The 12,990-nt window shown below is 33.2% G+C and overlaps 3 protein-coding genes across 3 annotated transcripts; 1 reads left to right on the top strand and 2 right to left on the bottom strand.

Moving 5' to 3' along the window:
• Window positions 1–150: 150 nt before the first annotated feature.
• Window positions 151–2,043, bottom strand: LOC105250163 (zinc finger protein 83). The gene is made up of 2 exons (XM_025413063.1): window positions 2,034–2,043; window positions 151–1,960 (listed from the first exon to the last, which is right to left on the bottom strand). The coding sequence occupies exons 1-2, from the start codon at window positions 2,041–2,043 to the stop codon at window positions 450–452; spliced, it is 1,521 nt and encodes a 506-aa protein (XP_025268848.1). The 3' UTR covers window positions 151–449.
• Window positions 2,044–3,292: 1,249 nt separating this feature from the next.
• Window positions 3,293–5,330, bottom strand: LOC105250189 (keratinocyte proline-rich protein). Its single transcript, XM_025413062.1, has 4 exons — window positions 5,304–5,330; window positions 4,899–5,077; window positions 4,327–4,546; window positions 3,293–3,809 (listed from the first exon to the last, which is right to left on the bottom strand). The coding sequence occupies exons 1-4, from the start codon at window positions 5,328–5,330 to the stop codon at window positions 3,438–3,440; spliced, it is 798 nt and encodes a 265-aa protein (XP_025268847.1). The 3' UTR covers window positions 3,293–3,437.
• A 1,954-nt stretch (window positions 5,331–7,284) lies between these two features.
• Window positions 7,285–9,061, top strand: LOC105250198 (zinc finger protein 512B). The gene is made up of 3 exons (XM_025413051.1): window positions 7,285–7,358; window positions 7,828–8,116; window positions 8,474–9,061. Exons 1-3 carry the CDS (start codon window positions 7,344–7,346, stop codon window positions 8,875–8,877), a joined length of 708 nt encoding a protein of 235 aa, XP_025268836.1. The 5' UTR covers window positions 7,285–7,343; the 3' UTR covers window positions 8,878–9,061.
• The last annotated feature ends 3,929 nt before the right edge of the window (window positions 9,062–12,990 follow it).

Here is a 12,990-nt window from a genome sequence, read left to right as displayed (position 1 = left end):
ATGCATCAATGTAGAGTAACACACGTTATTTCATTAGAAGATATCTGTTACTTCGAATACTTCATGGCTATTTCATTAACATCTACTTTGAGATTGCTAAAATATATGTGTCTAATTATCCTCTCATCAATATATTTTGCTTAAAAAAAAAGAGAAAGATATACGATCTGTGTAAAATTAACATTTTGTATAAATTGATATCAAAACTTTGAAGCAAATAATACATCTTTAAAAATAGCATTTTATACATAAGTTACATATCTATAATTTGTAAACGGCACTTACAATTGTATCAGTTTTTCATTTGGTAATCCGATTTGAATATCAATATTATGAAAATCCTTGAGAAATTGGTCGATAGCAAAAGCACCAACAATTCTCAGAAGAATGTTGCTTTTATTTTTATAATTTAAGTTCAAGCGGATCGATATTCTCTCTCTTATCATATTTTATGATGGATCGTAGAGATCGGTGTCCTGTTGTAAAGGATCCATGTCATCACAATTGTCGAAATAGTTACAATCAACGGTATCTTTAAAATCAGGAACTACAACGATATTAATAGCGTCTCCCTTCAGTTCATAATTATCATCTTCCATCGCCTCTTCTGTTTTCACGTTTCCCACATCATGCTCTTCCGTAAGGTGCGTAAAAAGGGCAGGTAAAGCGTAAAATATCTTATCGCAGAGATTGCATTGAAACGTCTTGCCATCAGCCGCGCGCAAACAGTGCATATAATCCTTCATGGGCTGATAAACCTTTCTGTGTAGGGCCATATGCTTCTTGTGGTCCATAGAAAGAACAAATTCGTAGGAGCAGATTGGACACTTTAGATTATGCTTCGTCCACCTTGTGTGTGTTTTTAATCTGTGCAGACTCTCGTAAACTTCACCGCAAATGGGACACTTCAAGCATATATGATTCTTCAAGGTCTCCATATTCTCATACATACCGCTACATTCGTTACACTGATAGGATTTTCGTCTCTTGCAGGTATGTTTGAACCAGTGTTTTTCCAATTGAGCTGAGAGATCGAACACTAATTCGCAAACCGCGCAGACGAACATTCCGTGATGATCGCGCTTCAATGTGAACTCCAACGAACTGCTTGAGCGTTGATGCTTTTCATAATTATCCTTGCGCAACAGATTCTCGTTGCAGGATTCACATTGATTTTGATGCTTGGTCAAGTGAGCAAATAACATTCCGAGTTCCGTGTTTGTATAATTACAAAAATTACACATGTAACTCTCCGTTATTTCATGGATGTGTGAGATTAGATGCCTTTGGTAGGTATTCGGACTGAAGAAGGTTGCGCCGCATGCTGAGCATTTTAAATAAGGTCTATTTTTATCCGTATAATGCAGGGACAGAGGATTGAATTTCCTCGTCCATTTTTGGTCCCTTTTAATTTTTCCGGAATTTTCATATGTGAAATCCTCCATCTTAGGGATACGCTCATGGTTTTCAGAAGACGTGCTCTGATTGATTTCATCCCCTGTTGACTGGCTACCATTGGCCACACACTTTCGCAAGAATATCATCTTGTAACTGTGTTTCCACCTATTATTCTTTTGATTTTTAGAGATCTTATGCATACTCTGTTCCAATAATTCCTCCATACTAACTCCTGCATCTTTCAGACTCTCCAACGGAGGTACCAGGATATAATTGTTCTCATTGGACACAGACGGCTCCACTTCCAATTTACAGGAGACATTAGAGTCTATAGAATCCTTTGTGAGATACAGCAGTTCTATCGATGTCTCCTCTTCCTGAGGTTCTTCCTTGCACAGAGCATGCTCCATGCTGCTTCTCAACTTACGTCCACTGTTAGTGGTATGCTTATTCTTCTTGTGACACTTACTTTTCTTATCTTCTAAATTTTTCCTCGTTTTCTTAGACACGTTCTTACATTCCATTTCGTCCAATTTCAACATCTCGTCAGTCTTTGAGTCGCCTTAATATTGTATTATATGGTCATTGTGACTGAGTATACATGTGTGTTTACAATTCCAGTAACATAACCTCACGCCTTATCATATCCTGTTAATCAACGAATGTTAGAAAAATGAGTTTTCATGCGAGATTCGCAGATGATTTTATAAAAATCAAGAAAATATACTCACTAAAGCTGTAATTAGCCGCGTGCCGACAAGAGTCCTGTCACTTTTCGAGACGAGCAATCATATTGCACCAACCCCTGACATTGATTTTTCTTGGAATCCAGATTTTTTTCCAAGACAATGGTTACAATTACATTGTCTTTAGTAGCATGGTAAAACTGTAGGAAAACGTTTAATGTATTAATGTTAATCGTTTACCGGATGTGATTCGGGAGAACATGAGCGTTTCTCCTCTCGATAAAATTGGATCAGCTGTTTCTTTAGTCGAGAGAGAAAAAGATTGATAGGATTTCATTCGCCGCACTGTCACTTTTATCACTGTAATCCTTTTCCTTTCTTCAAGAAATGAAAAGCGCTTGAAAATAAGTGATAAATTTTAAATATGAGAGAAAAAATCCGATGTATCTTGCGCTTCTCCTTCTCCCTTTAAACACCTGGACCGATAATGGCTCGAAAGCGTGTGCTTGTCTTTTTGTTTTAGTTGAAAGTAAAGTAAAGGGAGTACAAATATTATGTGTGATTTTTCTAGTTCGAGTTTCTCTAATATTCAGTCATGATTTTTACAAACTACAAGATAAAATTTGTAATTATAATTTCAAGTTTTAAAACGAAATTTATTTATATACATATGGGTCTCTCTAGCCAAAAAAAAGAGAGTATTTTTTTTATAGTCGCCATGTATATAAGTGTTTCTTTAAAGATTCGTATTGCGATTATAATTTAAATTCGATACTTTTTGTATCGAATTTAAATTATAATAGCAATGTATACAATACATTGTAAATAATTTATATGAATTTACTTTGAAATCGTGTGTTTTCTGTTCGATTGCGTTATTATCGAAAAAGAAGTGCTTTTCATTAAAAAGATATATCTAAATAACAATAGATACACATATGTGACATATATTTAAAAATGTCAATATATTAGAAAGCATTATCATCTCGACTATTTCTTCGAAATTTATGTATTTAAAAAAGAAAAAGAGGATCAACAAAAAATATCTAATTCTCTAATTAAAAACTCTTAATTTTTTAAATAAATGTTCCTCAAGAAAATGATGTCATATATACACACATAATTTTTATATAAATTCGTATATTTTCCAACATCTTCATATTTTTACACAAGCTTAATATTAAAAAAATAATTCCTTTCAAAAAATTATTTTTTTCGGTCAACATTATAAAGAATCTTTAACCTCGGAATATACGTGAATTTAATCCGTTCCTTTCTTCTGTCAAAATTTATTTTTTCAACTACATACAAATGAAAGCGTTTTCTTTTTTTCTCTCCGTCCCCACTCGCCCCTCAATTCTTGTCAGTCTTTCTTTTTTTGTGATCATGGTGGACAAGATGGTCGGCATGGGCATCGTATTCATAACTGTGACCATCCGTTAACACGTGGCCAAGCCCGTGACCCAAGCCGTGGGGAAGCGCGGCGATGTTGTGATCCAAGCGCGGGGTGTTTGACGGCGGATGGTAAAACGGGACGTAAAGATGGCCGGGTACGTGATCGCGCGCATAGATGCCACCAGGAAGCCCGCCAGTCGGAAGCGGCGGTGGGATCGGTTGAATCGGAACCGGAACTGGTACCGGAACCGGCACTGGCACCGTTTCTTTCACCGGATATGGCTGATGCACTGGCACCACGATCGGTTCCTTCACTGGAATCGGCACCGCCTGTTCGTGTGGAAAATAATCTCTGATCGATCGAAATATATGCGACTTGGATAACGCTTACGTTTTTGATAAAAAAAGCTTTATAATATATAATATATAATATAGCTTTATAATATATAATATATAATATATAATATATTTTTAATCAAATCTAGATAGATGATTTTTCTTTGATTGAAGATTGTGTAATTAAAATCGAATAATTTTTTTTCATGAGTTTATTTTTTCTTTGTTAGTTTTTATTTATATATAAATATATTTTAATATGTTTAAAATTAACATGCACAATTATTAATATATTTTTATAACGTTAAATATAGAAACATTAAATGTAAAATGTTAATATAAAAAGATTATAAAAAGAATATAAAAAGAATATAAAGAATATAAAAAGATTGTGACAAATAATTGTCTTTATAATTTTTTTATTTAAAAAGAATAATTAATTGATCCATCGTTAATAATATAATTTTGCGTATCAATAAAAGTAAAAAATAGTTAGATAAATATACGTTACCTGTGGCACCGGTATCGGGACAGGAACTGGCTTATGAATGATCTTCTCAATTGGTATCGGCACATGATATGGTTTTTCTATGATCACTGGTTCTGGAACTGGCACCGGTTTTTCCACGACCACGTGCTTAGTTATATACACTGGAAAGGTTTCCAAAATTCCGTGTGTCGAGGCGATGTTATTTTTGTCATAAGTTGAAAGCGCTTCTGCCAAATGCAATCTATTAATAAAATCAATAAAAAATGTTGATAAATGCAACGATCAATTGTCGACACATTATTGTATGATTTTTAGGAAACATTAAACAAATGAGAATTACAGCGTATGTTATATATAATTTGCAATAAATAAAAATGAATTTTATGGAAAATATATATTAACTTTCGAGTTTTCTGCAACGCCTTTTCAAATGATAATAATAATTTAATTAGAACGTAAAGAAACATGTGTATTTACTGTACTATTATAAGCCGATTTTTATTCAAATTCAACACAGATCGTTACTTATTATTCTCGTATTAATAAATATATTATACATATTTTTTAAATATTAATATTTTTACCCTACATACAGATTAACTTCAGGTAGTTTGAGTCCTTTCCATGGAATATGATCGACCGACCACGGATGTCCATGTTCGTAAAGACTTGATAGACCGATCCATCTATCATTACCGATGATGCCCCGTTTCTGCTTAGCATCTTCCGGAACTGATGCGAGCGCGTAAGTGCATACTAATATCAGGAACAACTAAAATAAATAAAAAGATAGAAATAATAATAAGATAATAAAAAGAAAGAAATTTGCTTAATATTTAAATAGATCATCAATTATATCCAAAAGAAGAATTATAACCTAAAGAAGTAATAAATACGTCAGAAAAAGTCGAAGAAAATTTTTTTTAGAAATCAAATATTCTATGCATACAGATTTTACAATGATAATCTTGATTAAAAATAATTAAATGAAGAGATACCAAGCAACTTATAAGAATCTTCGACATTGCTCTCTCTCGTCGCGAGTAAACTGTTCGTAAGATCGCTTCAGCAGATGCCTTTTATATTTGCAGATCAGACTGTTTGACAGATCAAGGAACAAGCCAGGTTCCCATCTATGATCAAATCGGGAATTCACCTTTATAGATCGAAATTAAGCTTCCGGTGATGAAAGTCGTCCGTAGATCCAGTTTGCGATGATGTTTCGAAGTAACGAAGGATGTAAATAAAAGAGTAAAACAGGATAATAAAGGATAAAAAATGTTACTTAAAGAATATAATAATATATAAAATATTTAAATATTTCAATTAAAAAAATAATAATTTAATTAAATAGTTTAATCAAGTTAACAAGTTTTTTCCTCATTGTATATGCGCCTTTTGCCAAGAACGACACCAGTTTCCTATTCGATTACGATCTTGTATTCACAGTCAACTGATGTCATAATTACGTTCGACGAGACCGAAGCACTATCATTCACCTATATCTCTATGCCTATTTAATTATGCTCAAATCGTACTTCCGTGTATGTACAGTGAAAAGAAAACTCTCGGGAAATTTTTACGAACGAATTACGTTATGCGACAAGAGTTGTGATAACATTGTAAAAACTTTCATACAATAGTTAAGTTTCAATCGCATTGATAATCTCTCTGTATTAATTAATTCTAAGTTAATTCTAGGGTTAATTATTATCTTTATCTATATAATATTTACGATTTTATTTACGATGATGTGGAACAAGAAAATATAACTAACGTAAATCAGCACATCTTGCTGAAAGTATTTCCAACCAGGAAGTGTTTTCAAACATTTAAATAAGAAGAAAAGTGCTAATATGCATATGTAAATATAGAAAGCAGAGAGACGAAGGTAAATTAAAGTTTATGACATGTGTTTGAAAGAGAAAGAGGAGGAAAACGGTAAAAGTTTACGCGATGAAACGTTTCCTTTATTATCTCATAAGAGTGCAGACAACATTGTTCTCTTGTCAATGCTGTCGAATCGTACATGTTCGACACGGCCGTTTTTTTTTGTTACAACATACACTAGTGCACATTCTACTAATTCGCAATACGTGGTTGGCAAACCTTGACCAACGTCATTGGGTGTGTATGTTACACGTTTGCTGGCTCGAACTCGCCGATGAATAATGAATGACTGGTAGCGCGGTCGGCATTAGGAACGATCAAGCGGTGTTAGAAAATGAAAGTTAGGAAAGTTCGCAAATAACGCGGAAGAACATGGAGGAAAACACGAACCCGTCTCAATCTCGTTTACCGAATAAAGAAAGAGGACCCCCGCGCGTCTGAAAAGGACCGAGTGTGATCTCCGTTGCTGGAGCAGCGAATGCGAATGCACGTCTTTTATTCCGTCGATGCGTCAAATTCGTTAATTGTTTATTAATCTTTTCCTCTGAATTTTTCATTAAAAAATACTTATATTAGTTTTCCGTACATTGGACATTTTAATTATGAACTCAGCTTTTTTTTAGCAACTGGAGCTTCTTTTCACATGTATTAAGAAACCAAATTCGCGATGTAATTTAGATAGAACGCGTTATTTCTTGATACATGTCTCAGAAGCTAGTATTGCTGCATTTTGCGCGAAATCGATTCCCGAATGGTGTATAGGCAATATTGAACTGAACGCTCACATATCGTGAACGATTGCGGCTATGTAACGATCGGGAAGACAAAGCGTAAAGGTCATCTAATATGAATGCATTAATGCGTTAATGCATGGGTTCCTCTATGCGCACCGCGCGTCTTCCTCGTCGCCTTCGTTCAACCACATAGAAGAGAAAATCGTGGTCCCGAATCGCTATTTGGCTGCCACCCAAATTCGGGCGGCAGCGAAAGTGTATCGGTCATAGAATCGCTCGTCTTTTTCAATCGACGATGCCACTCGCATCCGTGGGTGATGCCCTATAAATATATATGGGGGTCACAATTCTGAAACGAACTCAGTTTTTCGTCGGCATCGCGACGAGTAACTGAAACTCGAGTGATCATCAGTCATGAGGCTGCATCTGGTACTAACGCGAATTCTTGTATTTTTTTTATCATCGTCAAAATCAAATACAATTGATGTAATTTTCATTTGGATTCGATGACGACGGAGAATGAAAAATTAGCGCATTCTTATTCAGTGATTTGTGTATTATTTGTGAATCGCGATGAATGATAGTGCATTGTTTTTATATTGTTTATAATATCGCGCGATCTACAAATATAAAATAAATTTAATCTATACTTTTAAGGCACTAAAATAATTGATAATTAAGAATCATATGTCAGGATTGTATTAACTGTAGTAATATTAGATTCTGAAAAAATTTGATTTGTACAATTTTCAGAATGATTAACTTAATTAAATTATTAAATATACACGACTCCAAATAAATAACATATTTATTTAAAATTAAAAAGTAATTGTTGGGAAGAAAAAATTCTGCAAAGCATAAATTCATTATTTAATGTCTCCTTATCACGTTTTCGCAGATGATATCGCTAATGTTAGCTAGCGGTATAGCAGTTACCGCTGGAAGAAATTCAGAGCAACGGAAGAGAACTATTGAGGAGAAGAAATACCAAAAAAGAGAGTTGGACGGTTTGCAGGGATACAGTTTTCAGCAGGAACAGCAGGAACAGCTATACGGTCCGCCATCGATTCCATCGGCTCCAGCAGCTCCAGCACCTCCAGTTTATGAAATTCCAGCGCCAGACCTCGCGCATCCGATACCGGGACACGTACCGGAACAGCCAGCCATAGCTGTTGGACATCCAATAGGTTAATGAATTTATATCTATATTTATTAAATTATATCTGTTAAATATTTATATCTATTAAATGTTTGAAAAATGTAAACATTTTAATATAAAATTATGCAACAGTTAAAACATAGTTTATAATAAAACGCTTGTCTACTACCGAAAAATTTACATGCGATGAAGAGCAAAGCTTTGATTTCATTTACCTGTTTTTTAATCTATTCAAATTTTATTAATTTTATTAATAGAATTTGAGTAATTAATTAAAAACACAAGTAAATAAATTCCATTAATTTATTATATAAGTGGAATTTAAATGAATGACATTTTAATTATAATAATTTACGTATTAATTAACATTTCTATTTTTTTCCAGCGGCAGTACCAGTAGCTTTTCCACAACCGATACCGCATCCGGTACCGCAACCGATCGCGGTGCCTATAGCGGTGCCGGTCACCAAACACATACCGGTTCCCGTAGCCGTGGAGAAGATCGTTCACGTGGCAGTGCCGTTTCCTAAACCGTATCCTGTCACTGTAGAGAAGGTCGTTCACGTGGATCGGCCGGTCGCGGTGCCGGTTGAGAAACCGGTGCATGTGCCGGTGGATCGGCCGATACATGTCCCGGTACCGGTGCCTAAACCATATCCCGTCACCTTCGAGAAGATCGTGCACGTGGATCGGCCGTATCCAGTACACGTGGCTGTACCGGTACACGTGCCGAAACCGTATCCGGTGCCGGTTACCATACATGCGCACTATAAATCGCATGGCTGGTGATAATGCATCTCCGTCTCGACGATATTATGTATTCATCGCTTATCGTTACTTAATCTATCCATAATTTGTGTAATATAATGATAGCGCATTATATAAGTGCAATTATATTCTAGACATTTTATTAATCATAATTAATCTTGCCTGTAAATATATAATATATTAAGAATTGATAAATCTTCATCTATTTTTTTTTTTAAATAAATATTATGAAAATATTTATATTTTCTCCCTTTTTGTTCTGTGTGTATCTGTTAGAATTTTTCTATCTTTATATTGTTCTTACATTAGTAGAAATTCTATGTGAAAATTTTTTTAGTTGCTGTGCGTGTGAAAGAGAGAAAAAAGAAATTAAATAAATTTTGTTCTTAATAAATTGTATATTTCCCAATAATCTTGAGAATAATAGTAATAGTTCTATCGCTCATAGCGTGAACTTGTTCAATTAACAAGTATTGTCATCATCATTAATGCAGTAACAAAGTCACCTGCCTGACACGTAAGATAGTTATAATACAAGGTAAGAATGAGTTACTTATGCATTTATATACCTAATGGTAGCAAGTTTATAAAGCCATAAATTATTTTGTGGTTTGTCCAAACGGCCTTGTCTTTTAACTATTATATTTGTATTCACAATAACAATTTTTTATAATAATGTCGATATTTTATTATATACACAACATACTATATAATATTTCGTAAAAGAGAAAAACATTAAGTATTTAATTTGATAAAAAAAAATAATATAACTTTTATTTATTTTACAGACAAGGAAAGTAATCATGTAAATAGTGATACTTGGAACACTGAAGTATCTTATAATCAATATTACAACTAGAAAATCTGTAACCTTTGTGGGAAAAGTTTCGGATCAATGCAGAACAATGAAAATACAAATATGCGAGAAGAAACGTAAATGCAAAGATTTTTGCGTAAGCATGTAGCAACCCCTATCACGTTCGGGGGTGGTATCGTCCACCAATGAGACTCCATCGCGTGTCCTCGAATCTCCACCCCGTGCTTGCGCATCGAGCGACGTGGGGTGAAAAACGTCACATTTCCTACGATCGGAAAAGTGTACCAATGGAGGCGATAGGAAAAGGTCGCGTTTTCCACGTAGCGACTCTCTCATGCATTGTTGACGAGCGAATACTTATTATTAGCCGAGGCGTCGCGTGGCTCGTGTTAGAAAGCATACATAAATCTACTTGCGTCTATAGGTTGGAGGACTACATTTTTTTCAATCAACCCCGAAATATCACCATTGATTTTCAGTTATTCGCGATTGATCGCGATTTATTGCAGGGGGAGAAAAAAATTCTCTGATAGAAGCCTAGATTATTTCTTAAATCATCTATGTTCTCTTTAATGAGAGAGTAACATCGATGTAATAAAATTTTAATCTTCAATAAAACTACATTAATTATTATTATTAATTAATTATTATTAATTAAAAATACAAGTAAATAAATTATTTTATTCCTGCGTACTTTGATGTAGTTTAAGCTAGGGAAAATGAAATTATCTTTATTTCAGCGTGCTTAATAGTTGCTTTAGGTAATAAATTGTTTAGCAAGTAAATTCCATAGTTACAGGGAAGATAGACAAGCATAACCGCGTCTGCTGCTACCTAAGAGGGTTAACTATACACGATACATCAGCGATCGTGCGAACAAACGCGATGCTACCGGTTATCGACCATCATTCGCCAACCATACGGCTGTTCCGTAAATAAAGCGAGAAAAACACGTGAACGCGTTCTCGCCCTCTGTCATCCGAGAAAAAGGCTCATGTCATCCGTCTAATTCGTATGCTCTGAAACAATATCGTAACCCCGTTACGGCGAATCGCTATCTCTTCGCCATTATAGCTCTCAGTATCCGTTTTGCGTTTAGCGATGTAGACGTACGGATTTTCTTTCTCTCGGCAAAAAACGCGACTGTTCTGCTTTGACGAGGAAAAATTTTGCTTGTGAATTGTATAAATAAGCAAATTTGACAAACAGATTCGTAATTGTACGAAAATTATGCCGATTCGAATTTCATAGTGTAGTATGACGCATCATATAAAGTGTAATTTGTACTTTGTTTATCTACGTGATATAATTCGGCTTCAAGAGATGGAATTTATTAAAGTAAATTTGCTACATGTGTGATACATTCTTTCCTTTAAGATTTTATTATTTTTTTATTTTACTTACTATTTTTAATTTTATATTTTTTATATTTCATAATTATATATAAAAATGTGAATTTGTACAAGAAAATTTTAAAAATATTATTGTGTGAGAATTTAATTAGCAGAACGCTAATCTATGTTATATTGTATGATTATAAGTATGCAGCTGCAAATATCACAAAGAATATACTGAATCTCCTCTTAATAACTCCATTATTACGATTTCTTTCTAAGCATATGTGATCTTCTTAATACTTTTACTTAATCGCATGCGAAAACTTTGACTTTCTTTTGTGTATAGCGATTTATTTTAATAAGACCTCGGTTATGATAACTACGTCTACGATAGACGTTAGTAATAATGTATAGGAATTGTTCGTAGCGAATACTATAGAGTATCTATAGTGGACTCATATTTTATTAATCCTTCGGCGCCTTTTGCGTTCGATAGGCGTTACACTTGACACCAAAGGCGCGGATCCATAATACTGACTTAAAGGTGACAAACATCATCGCGATCGAAAGAAATGAACTCCAAGAGATCAAGTGAAACAAGTTATACCAGGTTACATGAAAGAATAATATTAATTTGATTTATTGTTATTGTCATTGATTTATTGTAATTTGTTGTCATATTAAATTTATTTTATAATACAAATATATATTTTATATTAAAAAATATATTTTATATTAAATTTAAATGTCTTGAGATCCATTTTAATTAAATGATTTATATATATATATATATATATATATATATATATATATATATATCCTTATAACATCGAGCGATATGGGATAAAAAGCGTCAACATTTAAATATTTTATTCTATAAATTAACATATATATTAAAATAAAAAAATATACATATATATATATTTTTTTTTCTCTTACAATTTCTCTTACAATTAGAGCTATGCTTGTGTGAATTTTATTTGTATAAATTAACATATATATTAAAATATAAATATATATATATATATATATATATATATATATATATATATATATATACAGGGTGAGGCATCTAAAACAGGCCACCTGAATAACTCCGTTGGTAAGCCGAATATAAAAAAATTGTTCAGACAAAAGTTGTATGGTTTCAAGGGGGACATATGATGGTGTCATTAGTTTAATCTTGAAGAGCCACCCGAAGGTCACGTGAAGGTCAGCTCCAACTTTTTAAATGGGACACCTTATATGCTTTTGCATATTCTTGTAGCTCATCTCAAGAGCTTTCCAAAACACTACAATTATGTTAGTTTTCATTAAATACTTTCCAAGTTATGAGGCTTGAAATCATTTTTTAATTTTACATAAACCGTAAAATATTTTGTAAAATATTAATTTTTCGATTATTTTACCTTAATACTTTTATGTACAAAATAATGAGAAGAATCAATTGGTGTAAAGAAAACACATAATTGCTTCGAACAAAAAAATGTAATTTGCAATTAACAATTATATTTTTTTGTTCGAAGCAATTATGTGTTTTCTTTACACCAATTGATTCTTCTCATTATTTTGTATATAAAAGTATTAAGGTAAAATAATCGAAAAAAGAATATTTTACAAGATATTTTACGGTTTATGTAAAATTAAAAAATGATTTCAAGCCTCATAACTTGGAAAGTATTTAATGAAAACTAACATAATTGTAGTGTTTTGGAAAGCTCTTGAGATGAGCTACAAGAATATGCAAAAGCATATAAGGTGTCCCATTTAAAAAGTTGGAGCTGACCTTCACGTGACCTTTGGGTGGCTCTTCAAGATTAAACTAATGACACCATCATATGTCCCCCTTGAAACCATACAACTTTTGTCTGAACAATTTTTTTATATTCGGCTTACCAACGGAGTTATTCAGGTGGCCTGTTTTAGATGCCTCACCCTGTATATATATGTATTTTCATATTTTAATATATATGTTAATTT

The sequence above is a fragment of the Camponotus floridanus genome, unplaced genomic scaffold (genome assembly GCF_003227725.1).
Source record: "Camponotus floridanus strain SB8 unplaced genomic scaffold, Cflo_v7.5 scaffold6, whole genome shotgun sequence".
Classification (NCBI taxonomy): Eukaryota; Metazoa; Arthropoda; class Insecta; order Hymenoptera; family Formicidae; genus Camponotus; species Camponotus floridanus.
This window is presented reverse-complemented; position numbering and strand designations above follow the sequence as displayed.